The following is a 17185-nucleotide window of genomic DNA, read 5'->3' on the forward strand; positions in this document are numbered from 1 at the left end:
AACTTTAATTGCAAGCAGCTTCTGCTTTGCCACCTGCCAGATTTGTTAAGCTGCAAATCTAGAGATAGAGCTGCCTTAAACTGGCCTGAGCCTGTTGTAAGATGTGCAAGAAGACCTTTTCTGCTAGAAAAGCTGTGGATTATCTTCAAACACAGTCCCTCATCTCAGGCCGAGTGCATGGCTCCCAGCTGCAGGCACTGCTCAGTGTTGAGCTCCACAGATCAGTTTACCTGACTCATCCCTTAAATCCAGCAGTCAGTAGCAGTCCTGCATTTTTCCTCATTCTATCCCACTCTCAGCTTCTTCTCCTCAAGCATTTTATTACTGGGAGAAGCCTTAGGGCACTGCCTGCCCTCCTGTTCCCACAGTGCTTGGATCATGTCAAACACTGAATACTTTTTTTTTTTTTTTTTTTTTGCATTATCATTCTAGAAATATTCAAGACACCCAGGGCAGAAAAGAGCAGCTGTAACACTGTAGGTCCTAGCATTTAGTCCTGGCAGTATTTTTCAGCAGGACAACCTTCCTCCTGCTGCTACAATACAGACCAAAAGAAGTCCAAGGTATGCAGAGTATTTTCAGAGCCAGCTTGTCCAGACATTCATCGTGGATGTGTATGTATAAAACAGACAAACCAATAAAAGTACCAAATTTAATCAGCCTGTTCTTTTGATGGAGCCACACCCTGGGGCATCCCTCATCCCATAAAGCCCAAGGAGTCCATGTCTATTCCAACCACATCTCTTTTAATCCCAGAAGTACAAATCACATTAGCAGCAGTGTTCCGTCTTCTCCAGAGTGCAATTTTGACCCTGAGTTTACAGTAGTAGAAAACTTAAATGGAACAATCTAGCAGATTCCTTTGCATATTGGCTGCATTAAACAATTACAATAGAACTATAAAAATCCTAGAAAAAAAAAACCACATTCCTTGTTCAAGTTCTGCAGTAGAAAGGAGTGAAATGGCCCTCCCATGCCTTGTGTGAGAGGAGCAGAGTGAGCAGGGCCAGGGGAAGCCTCCCTGACACCCAAGACAGATAAATCTTACCCAGTGAGATGCTGGAACAAAGCAAGAGGAGAAACTGGCAAACTGAAGCACAATCAGCAGTTACTGCAGACTGGAAGCCAGGGCTGGGTACACAGATCAAAGCTATGGCCAATGTTTGGGAGTCTTCATGAGGCTCAAGCCAGTCTGGATGCTCCTTTATAGATCAGTGTAAAAATGCCACCTAAAGCTGAAAGCTTTTATTCCACCTCCCCACCCCTCACACTGCATTCAGCTTCCTTCACAAGAATGTAACTGGCACATAAATTCCACGATGGTTCAGAGAAACCAGACCCAGAAACGTGCTGAGAACAAACCAACAAACCTCCAAGGGTTTCCCAAACTGACCCCCAATTTACCTGTCAAATCCCAACCCAGCTCACTGCCCAGATGCTCCCAGTCCTCCAGCTCCAGAACCATTCTTCACTGGGGCTTCTGGCATAAGAGGGGCTACAAAAGCTGTCCAGACCCCCGTGCCTGGATGGGTGGTCTCAGATAAACACTGAGAGAATCCACATCCATCCCAGGATTACGGATCTGGTTTATGATGCTTGATCTTGAACAAGGAATATGCAAGGCCACAGGCAGAATAAATCATACGCCTTAAAAGCAGTAGTTAGGTCCCAGAATCCAGTGCAAATAACCTCCGAAGATGCTCGATAGCATCCAGCCCACCCTTGGCATCAGGATCCAGTTAAACCTGCGGTGGAGGAGGGACCCAGACTGATCTCGGCGGTGGCTCGGAGGTGCAGTGACACCGTGTGCCCAGCAGCCGCTGCTGCAGCCCGGGGGATGGAGCCATCAGAAATAGAGAGCAGGTTCGCTGCTGAAATCCGAGAGCCCTCCCTTCTCTGCCGGGGTGAGCTGCGGAGGAAACGGAGTTGACAGGGAAAAGTGTCACCAAAGGCAAAGCAAAGGGGTGCCCACACCTCCGGATGATGAAGGCTGCGTTGGCACCTTGCCCGAGGGCATTTAATTCCCCTCTCCAAACGTGCCCTGGAGTCCCAAGTTTGCCAGCTGCCTCCCCTCTGCTTCCCACACCCAGGGAGAGGCACTGGGACATCTTATCCATCCCTCTGGGAGCAGTGACACAGCTCCCTGGGCAGCCAACACAGCCACAGTTGTGCAGGGAAGGCCCATCCCATCCCATCCCATCCCAAACAATCCCATCCCATCCCATCCACTGTCCTGACACAGCACAGCAGGACAAAGCCAAAATCTCCTGATTTCAAGTCTCACCATGACTTGGGTCCCATGGCCATCCACTTCCTTTGGGAGGGTTCCCTCTGCAGCAGGCACCTCCTCATACTTCTGCTCCTGCCACTCACTGAACTTCACGGAGTGCTTTGGGGTGTAGCTGGATAAATCTGCCAGGAGGACAAAGCTGATGTCAGTGTTTCTCACTGTCCCAAAAGGAAACGGGGTCAGGATCCTGGCAGGGGCAGCATGTAAGTTGCCCATCTGCAGTTCCCCACTCTGGTTCAAGCCCTGTCCCCACTAAGCCCCAGTCCTGCTGGCAGAAGTCACCTCCCTTTGGCATTTCCAGCCATCTGGAGCCCCATAAGGGGCTGGAGAAAACATGGATAATGTCAGACCCCACCAGTAACACCACAGAGCCTCACTCACCTGAGTTGGGTGCATTGGGATGCAAAGTGCTGTTTGGGCGTGGAAGGTAAAGGGTGGAAGACTTGTCCTCCTCTGTTTCAGAAACATGGCCTTCCTCTTCCTCCTCCTCCTCCTCTGCCAGTGAGCTCTCTGATGGATATTCAAACATGGTCTGCAAACTCGTCTCATTGAAAGAGATCTTCATCTAGACAACAGCAAAGGAGAATTCTTAGAAAGCAGCACAGAAACCAAACATTTGCTCTGGCACCCCAGGGCTCCCCCCTGAGCCACCATGAACCCCCCAACTTTCCCCACATTCCTTTTCAAATCTCTCACAAATAAGGAGTCCTTGCCAGGACTAAGTTTACACCAGGAGGAGGGATGTGTCCATCAGTGAGATCAAGGCTCACGAGCAGCTGCCTAAAAGGCTGTTGTGATCCCTTTACTTTTAACTACAATTAACACTGAGCTAATAGGGTTAGGAACAGAATTAAAAGGGCATGGCTACCAGTGACAGGCAGCAGGAGCTGGATGGTTCACAAGATCTCTGCTGCTGCTGTGTAATAACCAGCAAGAAGGAAGTGCAGCATGTTTGCCCTGGTACCATGTTTTTAATTCCTCTCACATGCAAAATACCCACAAGCTGAGGAACAGCTCGTGGCCCCAGCTGCCTTTACCCATTCCCTGCCCCAGCCCTGGCCAGAACCACTGTCACCTTCCCCAGGGGACACGTGGGGAGAGGAATGATTGATTGTATGTCAAAAAGAGTGGGGAAAAAATGGCCCTGAAGATCAGAGCATCCCAGTTGCTGTTCCCTGAATTTCTCACCCTTGTTCTGACCTAGATGCTCCCTGAGCCGAGGCAGGCAGTGAGTGGTCACAATGTGGTGTCTGTACTGTGGGGACAAACCACAGTGCCTGGCATGAAGGCCACCAGGGTTGAGGTGCCCAGAGCTCCTGGAAGCCCAGAACCTGTCCCAGAACACTGCTCATGGGCCACTGACCAGTGCTGGAGGGAAAACACTTGGCTGAACAAGGAACACAAAGAGAACAGATGTGCCTGGGGTTTAGAATTTAAGCCTGGGAGATGAAACTACATTTTCCTCATTTTCTGGTTTCAGGAGGAAAGCTCTTAGAAAAATTACTTTGAGTCCAATTTGGACTAAAGCTGCGTGTAGTGCAAGAGGAGAAAAGAGCCTCCCAAGGACTAAAACCGAAGAGCAGAACCCATCAGCAATGACCAGGGGACACCCCACGTGCAGTGCCCAGCAGCACCCAGCCTGAGCCCTGACCCAAGGCAGCCACCCAGGCAGTTTGGTTCCTGGAGCAGGGCTGGGTGTCCCCCAGAATGTCACCAAGCTTTGGCAGCTCCAGAGAGGCCCCAGCACTCATCAGAAGAGAAATCCTGAACCACAGAGGTGCCAGCCCCATGCACCCAGAGCCCCAAGCTCCCACCCAGACAATCTGCTGCTTCAGCAACACCTCTGGCTGGGGCCATCCTACACAAAGCCCAGTGCCAGACCCCCAAGAACCCCGTGCTGCCTTGCTGCATGGTCAGCTCATCACCCCCACAGCCCTTGTGCTGCTGCCAGGAAGCAGGAGGAGCCCCAGGGCCACTCCCAAGCAAAGCAAACACCGGGTGCTAGCACAGGGCTGGGCTCCTCTGGCCACCTCTCCAACCCTGCCCAGCAAAGCAGAGGGAAAGCAGCCCCAAAACCCAAAGCTGGAAAGCTGCTGAGAGCTGTGGCATCACCTGGGAGCTCCCCCCCCAGACATGAGGCTGCCCAGAGCAGATCTATTTGATCCAACAGAAATCAGAGGGAAAGCTGGGTGCCCATGGGTGGATGTGAGCAGAACTGAGCACTGTGCAGAGGGAACACAGGCAGGTTGGGGTCCAAGAACCATCTCAAAAGAAAAATCAGGAGCCCAGTGCCAGCACAGCACCCAGGTCTGCACAGCCAGCCCCAGGCTGGGCCATCCAGACTTCTATAGAAACACAAAATGCATTTTCTCTAAAAGAAACTCATCCCAGCACCCAGCCTGAGCACACTGCTCACTCTCAGCAGCAGTTCCCCCCCTTTTCTGCCTCAGCAGCAGCTGCTGGCTGGGGAGAGAAAGGATTCTGCACCCTTCAGCTGTGGATGTTTGCAGGGATTTGTCACTGTTTGCTCAGCTGAATGCTTCACCAAGAACTGTCACACAACCAGGGTCCAACCCCAAACCATTTATCTATGTATTGATGCTCTGCCCAGCAATCAGAAGGACCAGGCAGGCTTTCCAGGGAATATTGTACTGTTCAGGCACCAGATTCTTGTTGCCATAGCAAAAATCATTTATTTGCTCGGATTAGAGCAGTAATGAGTAATAGAGCACCAGAGTAAACATTGTTCAACAAGGGTAAATCTGAACAGTCATACATGGCTCATTTAGAAAGGGAAATATTATAAATTCAACCTTGTTTCAGGTGATGCAGGCTGGCAGGACCCAGGCTACACCCAAACCAACAGCAAAAGAGCTCCTGTGTACAGGCATGGATTGAAAATAAAAATAACAATAACCAGTTTATAGAAACCAGCTTGTGAGAGAACCATGAAAGTCAGCAGATACCTCCCCTCCAAAAGACAAGGTGGGAAAGTCTACAAGGCCAGGGGTATCATGGCAAGTCCCAGGAGCAAACCATGGGGCTAATCTCATCCTCAGCCATCCCTTTACTGTGGCTTTGCTCTTCCCCACCCATTATCACATTTGCTTCTTGGCAGGTGTGGCAAAGCCAAAGTGTAAGGTAGGCTGCTTTCCACCTCTTGAGCAGGAACCTCTCTGGTGTGCAGCTGGGGGGATGTAAAGCAGCTGATTTAACAGTTTGCACACCTGGTCAGCCAAATGCCTCCTCCTGCCTCCTGCCCAGCAGCAGGAGGGGTTTGGCTGCTGTCTGCAGGAAGGGAGGGCAGCAAATCAGCATGAATATAAAAGAGTGAGTGTGACTGGAGAGAACAAGCATGGACAAAAATCAGTGCTTTGAAGAAGAAAAATCAAATCACTTTCTGCTTCTGTGCAGTCTTTGTTGCTGCACTGCTTGTCCAGAGATTTGGTCACCAAAAGAAAAGACCAAGGCACCACACCTGGGGAAGCAGCCCAGTGGTGTGTGCATCAAGAAGCCAGAGCATCCCCCAGAGGGCTGCAAGAAGCAGCAGCCCAAGCTGGGCAGGAAATGTCCTCAAGACCTCAGGATTTGTGTGAAGAGGTGGGTGCCCTAACCCAGAACAGTCTCCAAGCTCCACATTGCCATGGGGTGAAAGGAAAGGTCCCTCAAGAGGCACATAACTGTTTGTGAGACTGGAAGCAGAGGGCAGAAACTGGCATTTTACTGTGGCTCAAGATCCTCAAAGGGTTTACCCTGGTATTTCCATCTGAGTCAGGCTGACTGTTCTCACAGATCAGCAGATTTAGTAAAAGGAGGTGGAGGAGGAGCTCATAAACTGCATACCTCTGCTGGGACCTTCATTTTTGCCACCCCAACCTGCACTCAGTGATCTAGACCACTCTCATGGGATGCAGTTTTCCCTCTGAAACTTTTAGATAAAAGATTTTTGGGAAAATCAGTCATTTCACAGGAGTTAGCAATGAGCTTATCTGTAAGCCTGTACTTATCCTGGAAAGGTGGCCATGTGTCAGCCCAAACTCTTGAATAACTCCAGGCACACTCTTTATGCACAGCAGCCTGGGCTAGCACCCTGAGGGCTGCAGCAGTAGCAGCATGTTACCAAGGCACTTGCTGCCATTCAGGAGAAGATAAGAACCTTTTGTACCTCTAAAGCATTTCCTTGGCACAGGAAGAAAGGATTTTTCTTTGACAAGGACATTCAGACAAGGAGAGGACTTGAGGTTTTGTTCCTGTATCAGAGTATGCACTTGTATGGCTGAAGCAGCCTAAATAGGGCCAGGAAACTGCAGGAGGCAATTCAGAAATGTACCTCTCAGGTACCTCTCAGTCAGTACAAAAAGAGGAGTTTGGGGTCACTGGGTTGGCCACCTGATCTTGCTTTTTTCCAAGAAGTGTTTCTCAAGAGTAACAGAGTTTTACTCAACCATTAACTGCATCACAGGGCTAGTTACTGAACAGCACTGAAGATTTCCAGCAGTCTGGGTGCCCAGCTCCCAAGGCAGGAGGCAAAACAAGAAAGTCTCCATTTACAAGGCAACCCCCAGAGCCAGCTCTGTGTAATCAATCTGCTGAGGCACATGGCAGACAGGGGCAATGCATGGAGATTCGAAATATTAAACTCCTTGCTGAAGACTCGGGGAAGTTTCAAATTCCTGATGAGAAGTGACAGGGTAGGGACAGTCCAGAGAGCATCAAAGGGCAGGCAGCTCTAACTTAACTCTTCCCTTGACTGTGTTGCACAAGAAGAGATTCCAGCACCCAAAACAAGCTCTGGGCAGCTGGAGTCCAAGTCTGAGGGGGTACAGAGCAGTTATTCACCCACAGATTCCTGCAGACATCTGCAGGCAGAGGAGCCCCAGCCTTCCACAGCTTCACAACCAATCCACACAGACCTTACTTGGCCTGTAGGAACTGGACATCTCCCTGCTTGTCTGAAAGGGACCTCAGCTGAATACACAAAGAGAGCAGGCATAAACAAGATAGAATTAGTACCAAGACTTGGCATCTCCATAAATGACACACAAAAACTCCCCCACAGCAGAGGTTCTGTCTTACTCCAAGTCTACAATCTGGAGCTACAACATGGTGCAGAGCTGGGTGGTGCCACCCACAAACATCTCTGTGCAACCCAGACTGAGCAGAGCAGTCCAAGGACATTCCCTGGAGAGGTGCAAGTGAACAGTCTCCAGCTGGAATGAGGCAGACGGAGCATCACTTCCCAGGAAATAGGGGCAGGCTGGGAACAGAATTCCTTCCCAGTCTGGCACAGAATTCATTTGAGACTCCAGGAGCAAAAGGCTTCAGTGACACAGACAGCATCAGCCACACCAGAGAGCTGGTGTCTCTTTTGCCCTTTTTCTGTACTACTAATATGCAAAAGACTTCCTCAAAGGGAAGTAACCAAGTGCAGCAAGTTCACCACAGGACTCAGAGCTCTGCCCTCACACACACTACCTACAAGCTACACAATTTCCTTAAGCACAAGCAGTTTGCTCCCATGGTGCCTCCCAGATATTTTCTTTAGCTTGCCTCTAGCCACAGTGCCTACAAAACAGCCTTGCCAAGTCCCTGAGATCATCTGAAGGGCACTTCTCAGAAAACATCAGCACCCAGTTCCTGCTGTCCAGATTTTCCCAGGATGTTTATGAAGTTTCTCTGCACGACACGGATGCTCCACGTGACTCTTCCTACCCAAAATTTCCAAACAGAGACACTGTTCCAGCTTCACAGCATGCCCCTGCTCCCTGCAGTCACTAGGGAGAGTTTGGGTTTCTAAACAGACTTTTTAGTCTGAAGGAGATGCTGCTGCAAAAGCTCCCACCATGGTTTACTTCATGGTCACTGAACCTGGAAACTAAACATTCATTTCCCGACCACTTCCCATGTGTAACACAGACAAGAAAACTTCTGCCCTGCCAGCCCCAGTGTCTACTTCCTCAGCCCTTCTAAGGAACACCATGGAAAAAACAGAGGGAAAATCCAAACTCAAGATAAGCAGAGTACTTGAGCTAGAGGGATGTTCTAACCCATCCCCAAGCTGCTCCACAGATTAAGGAATCTGATTAAGCCAACGTTAACTGTAATCCTTGTGATCAGAACTTGGAGCACAAAGCACTCCAAATCTCCTCTCAAGCTCCAAGATGGGTTGAGCTCTGGGCACGTCCTAGCAGCCCCAAAGGCAGGCTTGGCCCTTATCTGCATAAGAGTTTCTATTTTAACTCTTCTGTCCTTTCCCAAGGCTGCCCCCAGCAGCAGGGGACGGGAGGAGGTGAACTGGGGGGAACTGGAATCATATCATGGAATCCCAGACTGGTTTGGGTTGGAAGGGACCTTCAAGATCACCCAGTGCCACCCCTGCCATGCCCAGGGACACCTCCCCCAGCCCAGGGTGCTCCAAGCCCCATCCAGCCTTCAGCACTGCCAGGGATGGGGCAGCCACAGCTTCTCTGGGCACTCTGTTCACAGAAAAGCATTTTTTCCTCATGTTTAACCTAAATCTCCCCTCTTCAGGTTTTAAACCATTGCCCCTTGTCCTCTCACCACACACCCATGTCAAATGCCCACCCCCAGCTTTACTGCAGGCCCCCTTCAGATGCTGGAAAGAGCCTTTCATGGTTTGAGGAGCTCTGAAGTGATGTTTGCTTCTCATGGGCAGCTCCTTGTGCTCCGGGGAGGAGCTGAGTGTTGGCATTTTCCACCTGAAGCTCAGGGATGGGTTCTCTGTGCCCCTGCCCAGGGGTGGCCTGGGGGTTTTTGCTGCTTTCTCTTCCCCAACCTCTATCTCCCCATCCCCTCAGGAGCAGCTCAGGATGTCAGTGCAGCACCAGGTGAAGCACAGGAGCAGCAAGGCCAGGGAGAATCTGAGTGGCAGACAATTTCCCACCAGAGCTGAGCTCAATCTGACTCCTCTGCTCTGCCAGGCACCGAGTACAGACAAGAACTATCACTTCCAGGAGTTGGCAGGCAGTAGGGCAACAGAAACCCAACCCACCACCCCACTGGTAGCCTCAGGTCCAGCTTGTGAAGTGGTTTAAAAACCAGAACCACAGCAAGATCCTGATCTCTGGAATCTTCAGCCATCACCATCATAGACTAAAAATCAGCAGAATTAGCAAAAGGCAGGGAAATAGCACATTGTGGGGGACACAGCCCTGCTCACATCTGTCAGCTGCTGGAATCACCTCTGCAGGGCAAGGAGCATGCCTGCTGATCCCAGACATGTATTTTCTGAGCAGGACTTATCACTGCTGACCTCATCTACAAAAAATTCAGTACTTCCATGTCAGATACGTGCTACAGCCCCTCCTTAAAGATGGCAGAGCACAGCAACAAGTCAGAAAATAGAACAGGGAGATGCAGCTATGTAACAGAAATCTTTGTCCTGAGCCCTGCAAAACACAGAGATGGAGGAATATACATAATTTCTGCAGAAAGGTCTTTGCTTTCTGCACCAGGTTACTTTATTTGTGTTATGGTTCATTTACTTGTGTTATGCATCAGGAAAAAAAAAAATCCAGGCAGCCACTGGTATTAAGATTCCATGCTGTGCAGACTTGTTCCAAACAGGTCTGGGCAACAGTCGGAAGTGTTCACCCCTGCCAACATCTGGAGCCTACACCTGGTTCTCACAGGAGTCTGTCTCCAGCAGAACTGAACAGTTGGAAAGCTCCAGAGCCAGGAGTTCAGCAGGTTGGACCAACCAGACTGCTGCCCAATCCTGCCCATGCCAAACAGCTGAGGGATGTTTACAACACTTTTTTTATCAGATGTACCAGTGGGCATTTGGAAGCCACATCCAGGCATCGTGCAGCTCAGTGTTAGGAAATGGACCATGCTGAAGTGCACCTAAGCTGGAACTTTTTGATGAGCTGAGGCTGAGCATCTTTGAAGGCAGTTTCACCAAGGAGCAGGACAGCATGAGACTAATGTCCAGGCCCTCAATGTCCTTGTTGTAGTGAGGAGCCAGAGTTCAGCCTCAGCAAGATGAGAACACAAGGCCTGAAGACAGACAAGTGCTTCTCAGGACCTCCTGGCTCAGCACTTTGCAGTCCTTTCCAACCCCAATCCCTTGCTCCAACATGCCAGTCACATGCTTTACAGAAACCCAGATTTCTATCTTGCTCACAAGTTTATTGTACATTATTTTGGCAGGTAATCAAATCAAGACTGGTTCTTGTCAGCTCAGCCAAGCTAGACTTTATCTTCCAAGATCCCAAAGATCCCACATCCTGCAGCACAGCCTTCCCTTCCTCCTGGGGCTGCTAACAGCCTGAAGTGAATTTACTGCTTCTGGAACACCAGAATACGAAGAGGAGCAGTGAGCAGAGGTCACCAACAGCACTCTGCATCCTCTGCCCCACTCCCTGCTTAGAATAAAGGTCAGTAGGTCTCCTTCCATCCCTGCACACGTATCCTGGCCTCACCAGCAGAGCCACCAGCTCAGCCACCCTCCTCCAGCTGCTGCCCCACACAAAGCTGCAAACATTCACTTGGTTTTCAAACTGCAGTGTCCCCCCCCAGTGCTCCACCTGCACTACCTGGGATGCCACCTGGAGAGGTCCCAACACAGCCACAGACTGGCTGAACCACCCTGGATGGAATCCTCACACCCAGGGGAGGACAAGAGCTCAGAGTCCCAGCCCAGTCCTCAGGATGAGCACAGCTGGAACTCTGCCCTCCACCCGCAGATCCTCCTGGTGTTCCATCACCCCCAGCTCCACACTCACCTCCCCAGCCCTGGGGGAACTGTCCCACCACAGCAGCTCTGGTTGCACAAGAGAGCTGGGAACCCATTTGTTATTCTGACACAAGAGCAGCATTTCTCTCTCTCCCTCATCAGCTCATGATCCAGCTCCAACCTCAAAACAAACAGCTGCTTCACATACTTGAAGTGTCTGGAAGGAGCAACAAAGCTATTTTTTTTCCTGAAAGGCCTTGGAGACCAACAGGCTACAGCAGACTCTGAAGTCTTACTGGGTCCTACAGCCATGCAGCTGAGAGCAGGAGCTCACCCTGCACCAACCACAGCAGCACTGGAACCCACTCCCACTCCAAAAATCCTCAGAGCACATGGATCAGAGGACATGGACTGAGCCAGCTCCATTTTGCTGGCATCTCTACTACAGTCAGTCAGTGAATGGCCAGCAAAGGGGATGGAAAAGGGAGGCTGAATTTCTGTATTTGGAGAAAAACACAATTTGCATCTCACAGAACAATCAAACTGCCACCTCCACCTCTCTGCCTCCTAATCAATCATTAGCCTTGCCTGGAAGCACAGGGATCCACAGCTAGTCCTGCTGTTTATCTCACCCAGATTCCTGCTGGGCAGCAGCAAGAGTGTTGGAGTGATGGAAGTTTCACTGCACAGCCCAATCCTGACCCTGGGGCATACTTGAAGAACTTTCAGCAAACCCAAGGCAAGGTTTGGAAAGGAAGATGCTCAAAGGTTTGGAAAGGAAGACTCATCCAGCAGGTCTGCCTGGAGGAAAATGCCTCCAAAAGACCTGGGTACCTGCTCACTGAAACCAACATCAGGTTTGATCTTGATAGCCCAAAAAAATGAAGGGACATGGGTTTCACCAAAGACCTGCAGCTTCCAGCTCAGGAAATGTCTGCTTCTGCCCAGTTCAAGCCAAAACCAAGTTTCTGACAATCCCAACATATCTACAAAACAGAACTCCTGTTTTTGGCTGGTTGCCTTGGCGACACACAGTGATCTCTTGGGAAGAAACCAAGGAATGTGTCCGATTACCAGCTCCTTCCTTTTCAGGCATCAACACTCAGCCTTACTACCCAGAATAAAACCCACAAACATCCTCTGGGTTAAGAGTAAACAGAAATCTTTCCATTTGCTACAGCTCCAGTATCTTCTAACCCTTGGCTACAAAGTCCAGCTCCGTGCTTGCCACCCCTACCAAGAAGGCAACTGAAGGAAAAGCTCCAATCTGTTCTTTCTCCCACTACACTGCCACATGTCATTTTACCCAGAAACTTTGGCTCTTTACTACTTCTCCTAAAGCTGGCTCTGATTTTCCAAATGGTCCCCATTTGTTTCAGACTCCAGCACTCTGCACTGTAACAGGCAGTTCCTCCTCTCCCTTTCAGAAACTGGATCTTTATTCAGGTTCTCCTGCAGGACATTGCCCAGGTCCAGCTGTTACAGCTCCATGTGCATCTCACAGTACTCAGCACACTTCATTGTCAGTGCCTGCAGAGAGGGACAGTTAATGCCATAAAGCTGATAAGAACAGAAGCAGAGAAGCTCCATGACCTGCCCCAGTGTCACACAAATCCAACACAGAGCAGACAAAACACTGGGTAAACAGTTTCCAAGAACCATATGATACTTTTAGGTTGAGAAAGGACCTCTGGAGGTCTTTAGCCCAAGCAGGTCCAACCAGATCAGTTGCTCAAGGTTCTCCTCAGGCAAGTTTCAAACACCTCCAAGGATGGAGATGCTGCCACTTTTCTGGGTTCCTGTTCCACTGTTTGACCACCCTTAAAGAATCTGGTTGCTGCACTAGCCTTGCCCTCTTCTTTCCTCCTTTTTTGTAGTGTCAAGGACAGCTTCCACTATGCACCACTTCACAGGTTTTGCTTACCTGAGGATTTATTCTCTTACCAGCATCACCCTGCACAGAGAACTCAGCTCCACCAGCCACATCAAAAGCCAGGCTTATCCCAAAGAGTCTGTCCCACAAAGTTTCATATGCGTTTTCTGCTCCATCCTAAGATTACCCAAGCTGTAACAGGTCTTCTGGATATTTTGACCACTTATACCACACACTTGATTTGGTGTAAATCCAAGGAACACCCCAAACTGCCCAGAGCTAAGAAAACAGCTGGAAAGAGTATAGTCAAGCAGCTATTTACACAGCAGAACAATTCCAGTCTAATGAAGCATTTCCTTGCAGGAGGACAAGATAAAGTACAGGAGCACTGAGTGAAAATAAACACTCCTGTTTATTTGCTTATTCTGAATCTCCTGCCTCTCATGCTCCAGATCTGCTGCCTGCACCAGTCATGATCAAATTAACAAATTAATTGACTGTCAGCTCTTCTGAAGGAACTCAACAACACTAAGCCAGGAGAAACTGTGCTCCCTGCCTCCTTCTCAATGAGATGCACCCCGTTCAAACAAAGGATTTCCTCCAATTACCATGCTCCTGCCTCAGGCACCCCTGTGGATTCAGTCCATCAAATATTCAGTCGAATTTAGGTAACGGAATGTCAAACAGCTCTTCCCACTATGGAAGCACATGTCATGCTGCAGACAGGAGTTGGGATTTGTCACCTCAGCTGCTTTCAGAGCCAAACAATTCACGCCTACTCCTCCTCCAGCCCAGCAATGTAACTCCCTCTTTCAGCATGACTGTGTCTTGATCACATCCAGATGCGTTCTGTCACACCACACAAAGATTAATTCTCAACTTAAGGCTCCCAAGGATCTAAGTTAAGATTCCAAGCAGTGAAAAAAAACACCTGGCATTGGCCCCAAAGACACTTGGAGCAACCCGTGTCTCGGGGATCCTCAGCGATGCAGCTGCAGAGCCAGAAGGAGCAGACAGGTGGCATAATCCTATCGAGGGGAGTTAAGTTGTTGCTGATCTCATTCTGCCTAATAGGGACCTAATTCCTCAGCCTCTATCAATAGATCAGCAACGCGGGGGAAGGTGGCAATGCCACACTACCCACTACAGTGACACAAGACGGGCAGTGACCACGTGGAGCTCAACATGACCAACAGACACAGCGAGGGGACGAGTCCGCAGCCACCCAAACCACCAAACTCACCTCAGATCTTTTTAATTCTGGGCATATTGTACTTTCTGTTACCATACCTCCAAGCAGCAACTGTAGAAGAGGCCCTACAGGTCCATCCCATACCCCACTCCCATCTATTCCATGGGTCAGCACGCAGTATCCCCTCCCCAGGACAAACCTCTGCCTCTCAAAAGGACCAGAAAGGTTCTGGCCATCTTCCCACCCAGCACCTCCTGGAAAGACAAGCCAGAAGTAGTGATTTACTTCCAGCCTGGCTGTTTGGCACCCAGGGGCCCAGGCAGTTACCTTCTTGCGTCGGGAGCCTGTCTTGCTCATGCAGGACCTCTCCAGGGACAGGTACCCCCCGATCACTTCGATCTCATTCACTGTGGGGTAGCGCTTTTTATGGGACACCCCTGCTTGGGGCCCAACAGCATTCTCTGCAGCTTTGCCTCTTCCTCTGCTCTCCTCCTCCTCCTCCTCTTCCTCCCGCTGTGGCTTTCCGATGGCATCAGTGACAGTCTGCAGCCCAGAGGGCTTCTTTTTGGGCACGACAGTGAAGGTGCTGCCTCCTCTCTGATGAGGGGCAGAGTGTGGTCTGTAGAGGGGCACAGAGGAGACCTCCATGTCCAGCTCAGGTCCGGCTCCTCCGGGATGATCCGCCAAGCTCCCTGCCCTCACAGCCAAGCTCTTGGGGGAGAGCTCCCCGTTGTCCAGCTCCACAATGTCATCGATGTAAGTCACAGGTACCAACGGATCCAGAGGCGCCGGCGGGGAAGTGACAGGCTCTTCCTGCTCCGGGGCGGAAGCCCTGGAGGGCTCCTTGGGTGCCTTCTCCTCCAAGGACGGTGGTGGTGGTGGTGGCCCTGGCCTGGCGCTTGGGGACAGAGCCGGGCTGCCCTCCCGGCGGGGCACGAAGAGGAAGGAATTGCGTGAATTGAGGCGCAGCTTGGCCAGGGCCTGGGCCTGCAGGTCGTGGGCTGGGATGGCAGCCAAGTCGGGCTTGGGGGCTGGGAGGATGTCAAAGGAGCCCCCGGCCCGAGGGGCTGAGGAGGAGAGAGGCTGCGTGGAGCCGGTGGCACTGGGGGCCAGACTGGCACTGGGCTGGGGGGGCACAGCCGCTTTGGCCTCCTCCGGCTTTGGCCTCCTGGCGTTGGCTCTGGCTTGAGAAGCGCTGGCGGATGGCACTGGTGGCCCCTTGGCCACTGCGGGACGGCCGGCGGGGACAGCACCGGGCTCGGGGAGACGGCTACCAGGGGGCAGCCCCCGGGGGGTGACAGTGAAGGAGTTGGAGCCGATCTTGTGGAGAAAGCAGTTGGCCTGGGGGGCTGTGGGCTTAGGGGCGGCTGGGACAGCCTGGGGGGCTGTGGCCCTGGGGGGAGCAGGGGACACAGGCTGGGCGGTGACAGCCCTGGGGAGGGCAGGGGCTACGGGCTGGGGGGTGACAGCCTTGGGGGGAGCAGGGGACACGGGCTGGGGGGTGACAGCCTTAGGGGGAGCAGGGGCTACGGGCTGGGGGGCCGCGGGGATATCGGGGACAGCCCGGGGTGGAGCCGGCAGAGGCTGGGGAGCGGCCGGCACCGCCTGCGGGGATCGCGGTCTCGCCTTCGGGGACGAGGCCCGCGGGGACCCGGGTCTCCTCTGGCGAGGCTTCGAGGCCCGAGGAGAGCCCGGTACCGCCTGAGTAGGGGGCGGCTCGGCCCGGGGGGAGCCCGGTCCCACCTGCGGAGGGGCAGCCGGCCCGCCAGGCACGGAGCGGGGCCCGGGCCCTACCAGCGTCTCCCCGACGCGGCGTCGGCGGCCCCGCGGCCGCTGCCCGAACTTCTCCAGGAGGCGGCTGACGGTGCCCGGTTCGGCAGCCTCGGGCTCGGCCGCCTCGTAGATAACGACCTGGTCAGCGCGGATCTCGGCGAGGGCAGCCCCGCGGCGGGACAGCAGCTCCCGTAGCGGGTCCGGGTGCTTAGGCGGGGAGGAGGAGGAGGAGGAAGAGGAGGCGGCCGTGTCCCGGCGGCGGCCGGGCAGCGCGTCCCCCTCGGCGAAGCAGCCGGCGGCGTCGGGCTGGGACTCGATGATGATGATGTTGTCGGCGCGGATGGTGCGGATGCCGGGCACGGCGCTGTACAGCTCCAGCAGCTGCTGCAGCGGCCGCGCTGCCCCGGGGCCGTGCCCGGCCAGCCCCTGCCGCAGCCGCCGCCGCTCGCTCTCCAGCCGCATGAAGGGGTTCTCGCGGAGCGGGCCCAGGCTCTCCGCCACCACCAGCCGCTCCCCCGCCGAGGGCTCCGGCTCGCCGCCGGCCACCCCGGCCAGCTTGGCCCGTTTCCGCTCCAGGATCTCCCGTTTCCAGGCGGGCTGAGCCCGCGGCCCGGCCCCGAGCGGCGGCTCCGCGCTGCTCATGGCGGCGGCACAGCGCGGTCTGCGCGGCTCGGCCGCCGCCGCCTCCGCCCGCCGCACCTGAGCAGGGCCCCGCCGCCGGACCGGCACCGCCCGGGGCCGCCCTCCGCGGGGCGGGAACCGTGACATGGCCGGGGCGGCCCGTGCTGCGGCTCCCTGGGGCGCTGCCCGGCCCTGATCCCTGATCTCCGCTCCCCGCTATGCTCCGGGGCTGGTGTCAGAGATCCCGGGTCTGCCGGGAAGCGGCTGGGCTTGGGCAGCGTGGGGTTCCCGGCATGGCCACGGGTCCCGCTGCCTTCACACAGAAGCCCGGGGTGGCTCCGGCCTGGCAGGAGCCACGGGAGCCAACCCCAACCAAAATCCCTGGTCTGGTCTTTGTCCCCATCCTGCACTGGCCCGCCTGGTGCCAGCTGGGGACAGGAGTGAGAAGCACCTTTGGGGCTCACCCCCCCAAAAAAAAGCCCCTTTGGGTGTTCAGCCACCCACATGTGCTCAGCCACTGGTGTCTGGGCAGAAGCAGCCTTCGTGGGCAAAGCAGAAGCCATTGGCACCCAGGGGTGTCCTGTTGGGCGTTTTAAGGAGAGCTTTGGGGGATAGAGGTGGGGGTTTCCATGGCCATGGCAGCAGAACAGGAAAGCGTTTTCCCCGCTGGCTTTGCTCTCTGGCCATGGCTGCTTTGGGCACAAAAGTGCAGGGAATTCCTTCCAGGCAGTGCCTGTT

The 17185-nt window shown here is 53.2% G+C and overlaps 1 protein-coding gene across 1 annotated transcript; it reads right to left on the bottom strand.

The window, feature by feature from the left end:
- Nucleotides 1-725: 725 nt before the first annotated feature.
- Nucleotides 726-16468, bottom strand: TPRN (taperin). Its single transcript, XM_030461488.1, has 4 exons — nt 14381-16468; nt 2672-2855; nt 2285-2412; nt 726-1909 (listed from the first exon to the last, which is right to left on the bottom strand). Exons 1-4 carry the CDS (start codon nt 16466-16468, stop codon nt 1847-1849), a joined length of 2463 nt encoding a protein of 820 aa, XP_030317348.1. The 3' UTR covers nt 726-1846.
- Between the last annotated feature and the right edge of the window lie 717 nt (nt 16469-17185).

This window comes from Calypte anna, chromosome 17 (genome assembly GCF_003957555.1).
Source record: "Calypte anna isolate BGI_N300 chromosome 17, bCalAnn1_v1.p, whole genome shotgun sequence".
In the NCBI taxonomy this organism is placed as follows: domain Eukaryota; kingdom Metazoa; phylum Chordata; class Aves; order Apodiformes; family Trochilidae; genus Calypte; species Calypte anna.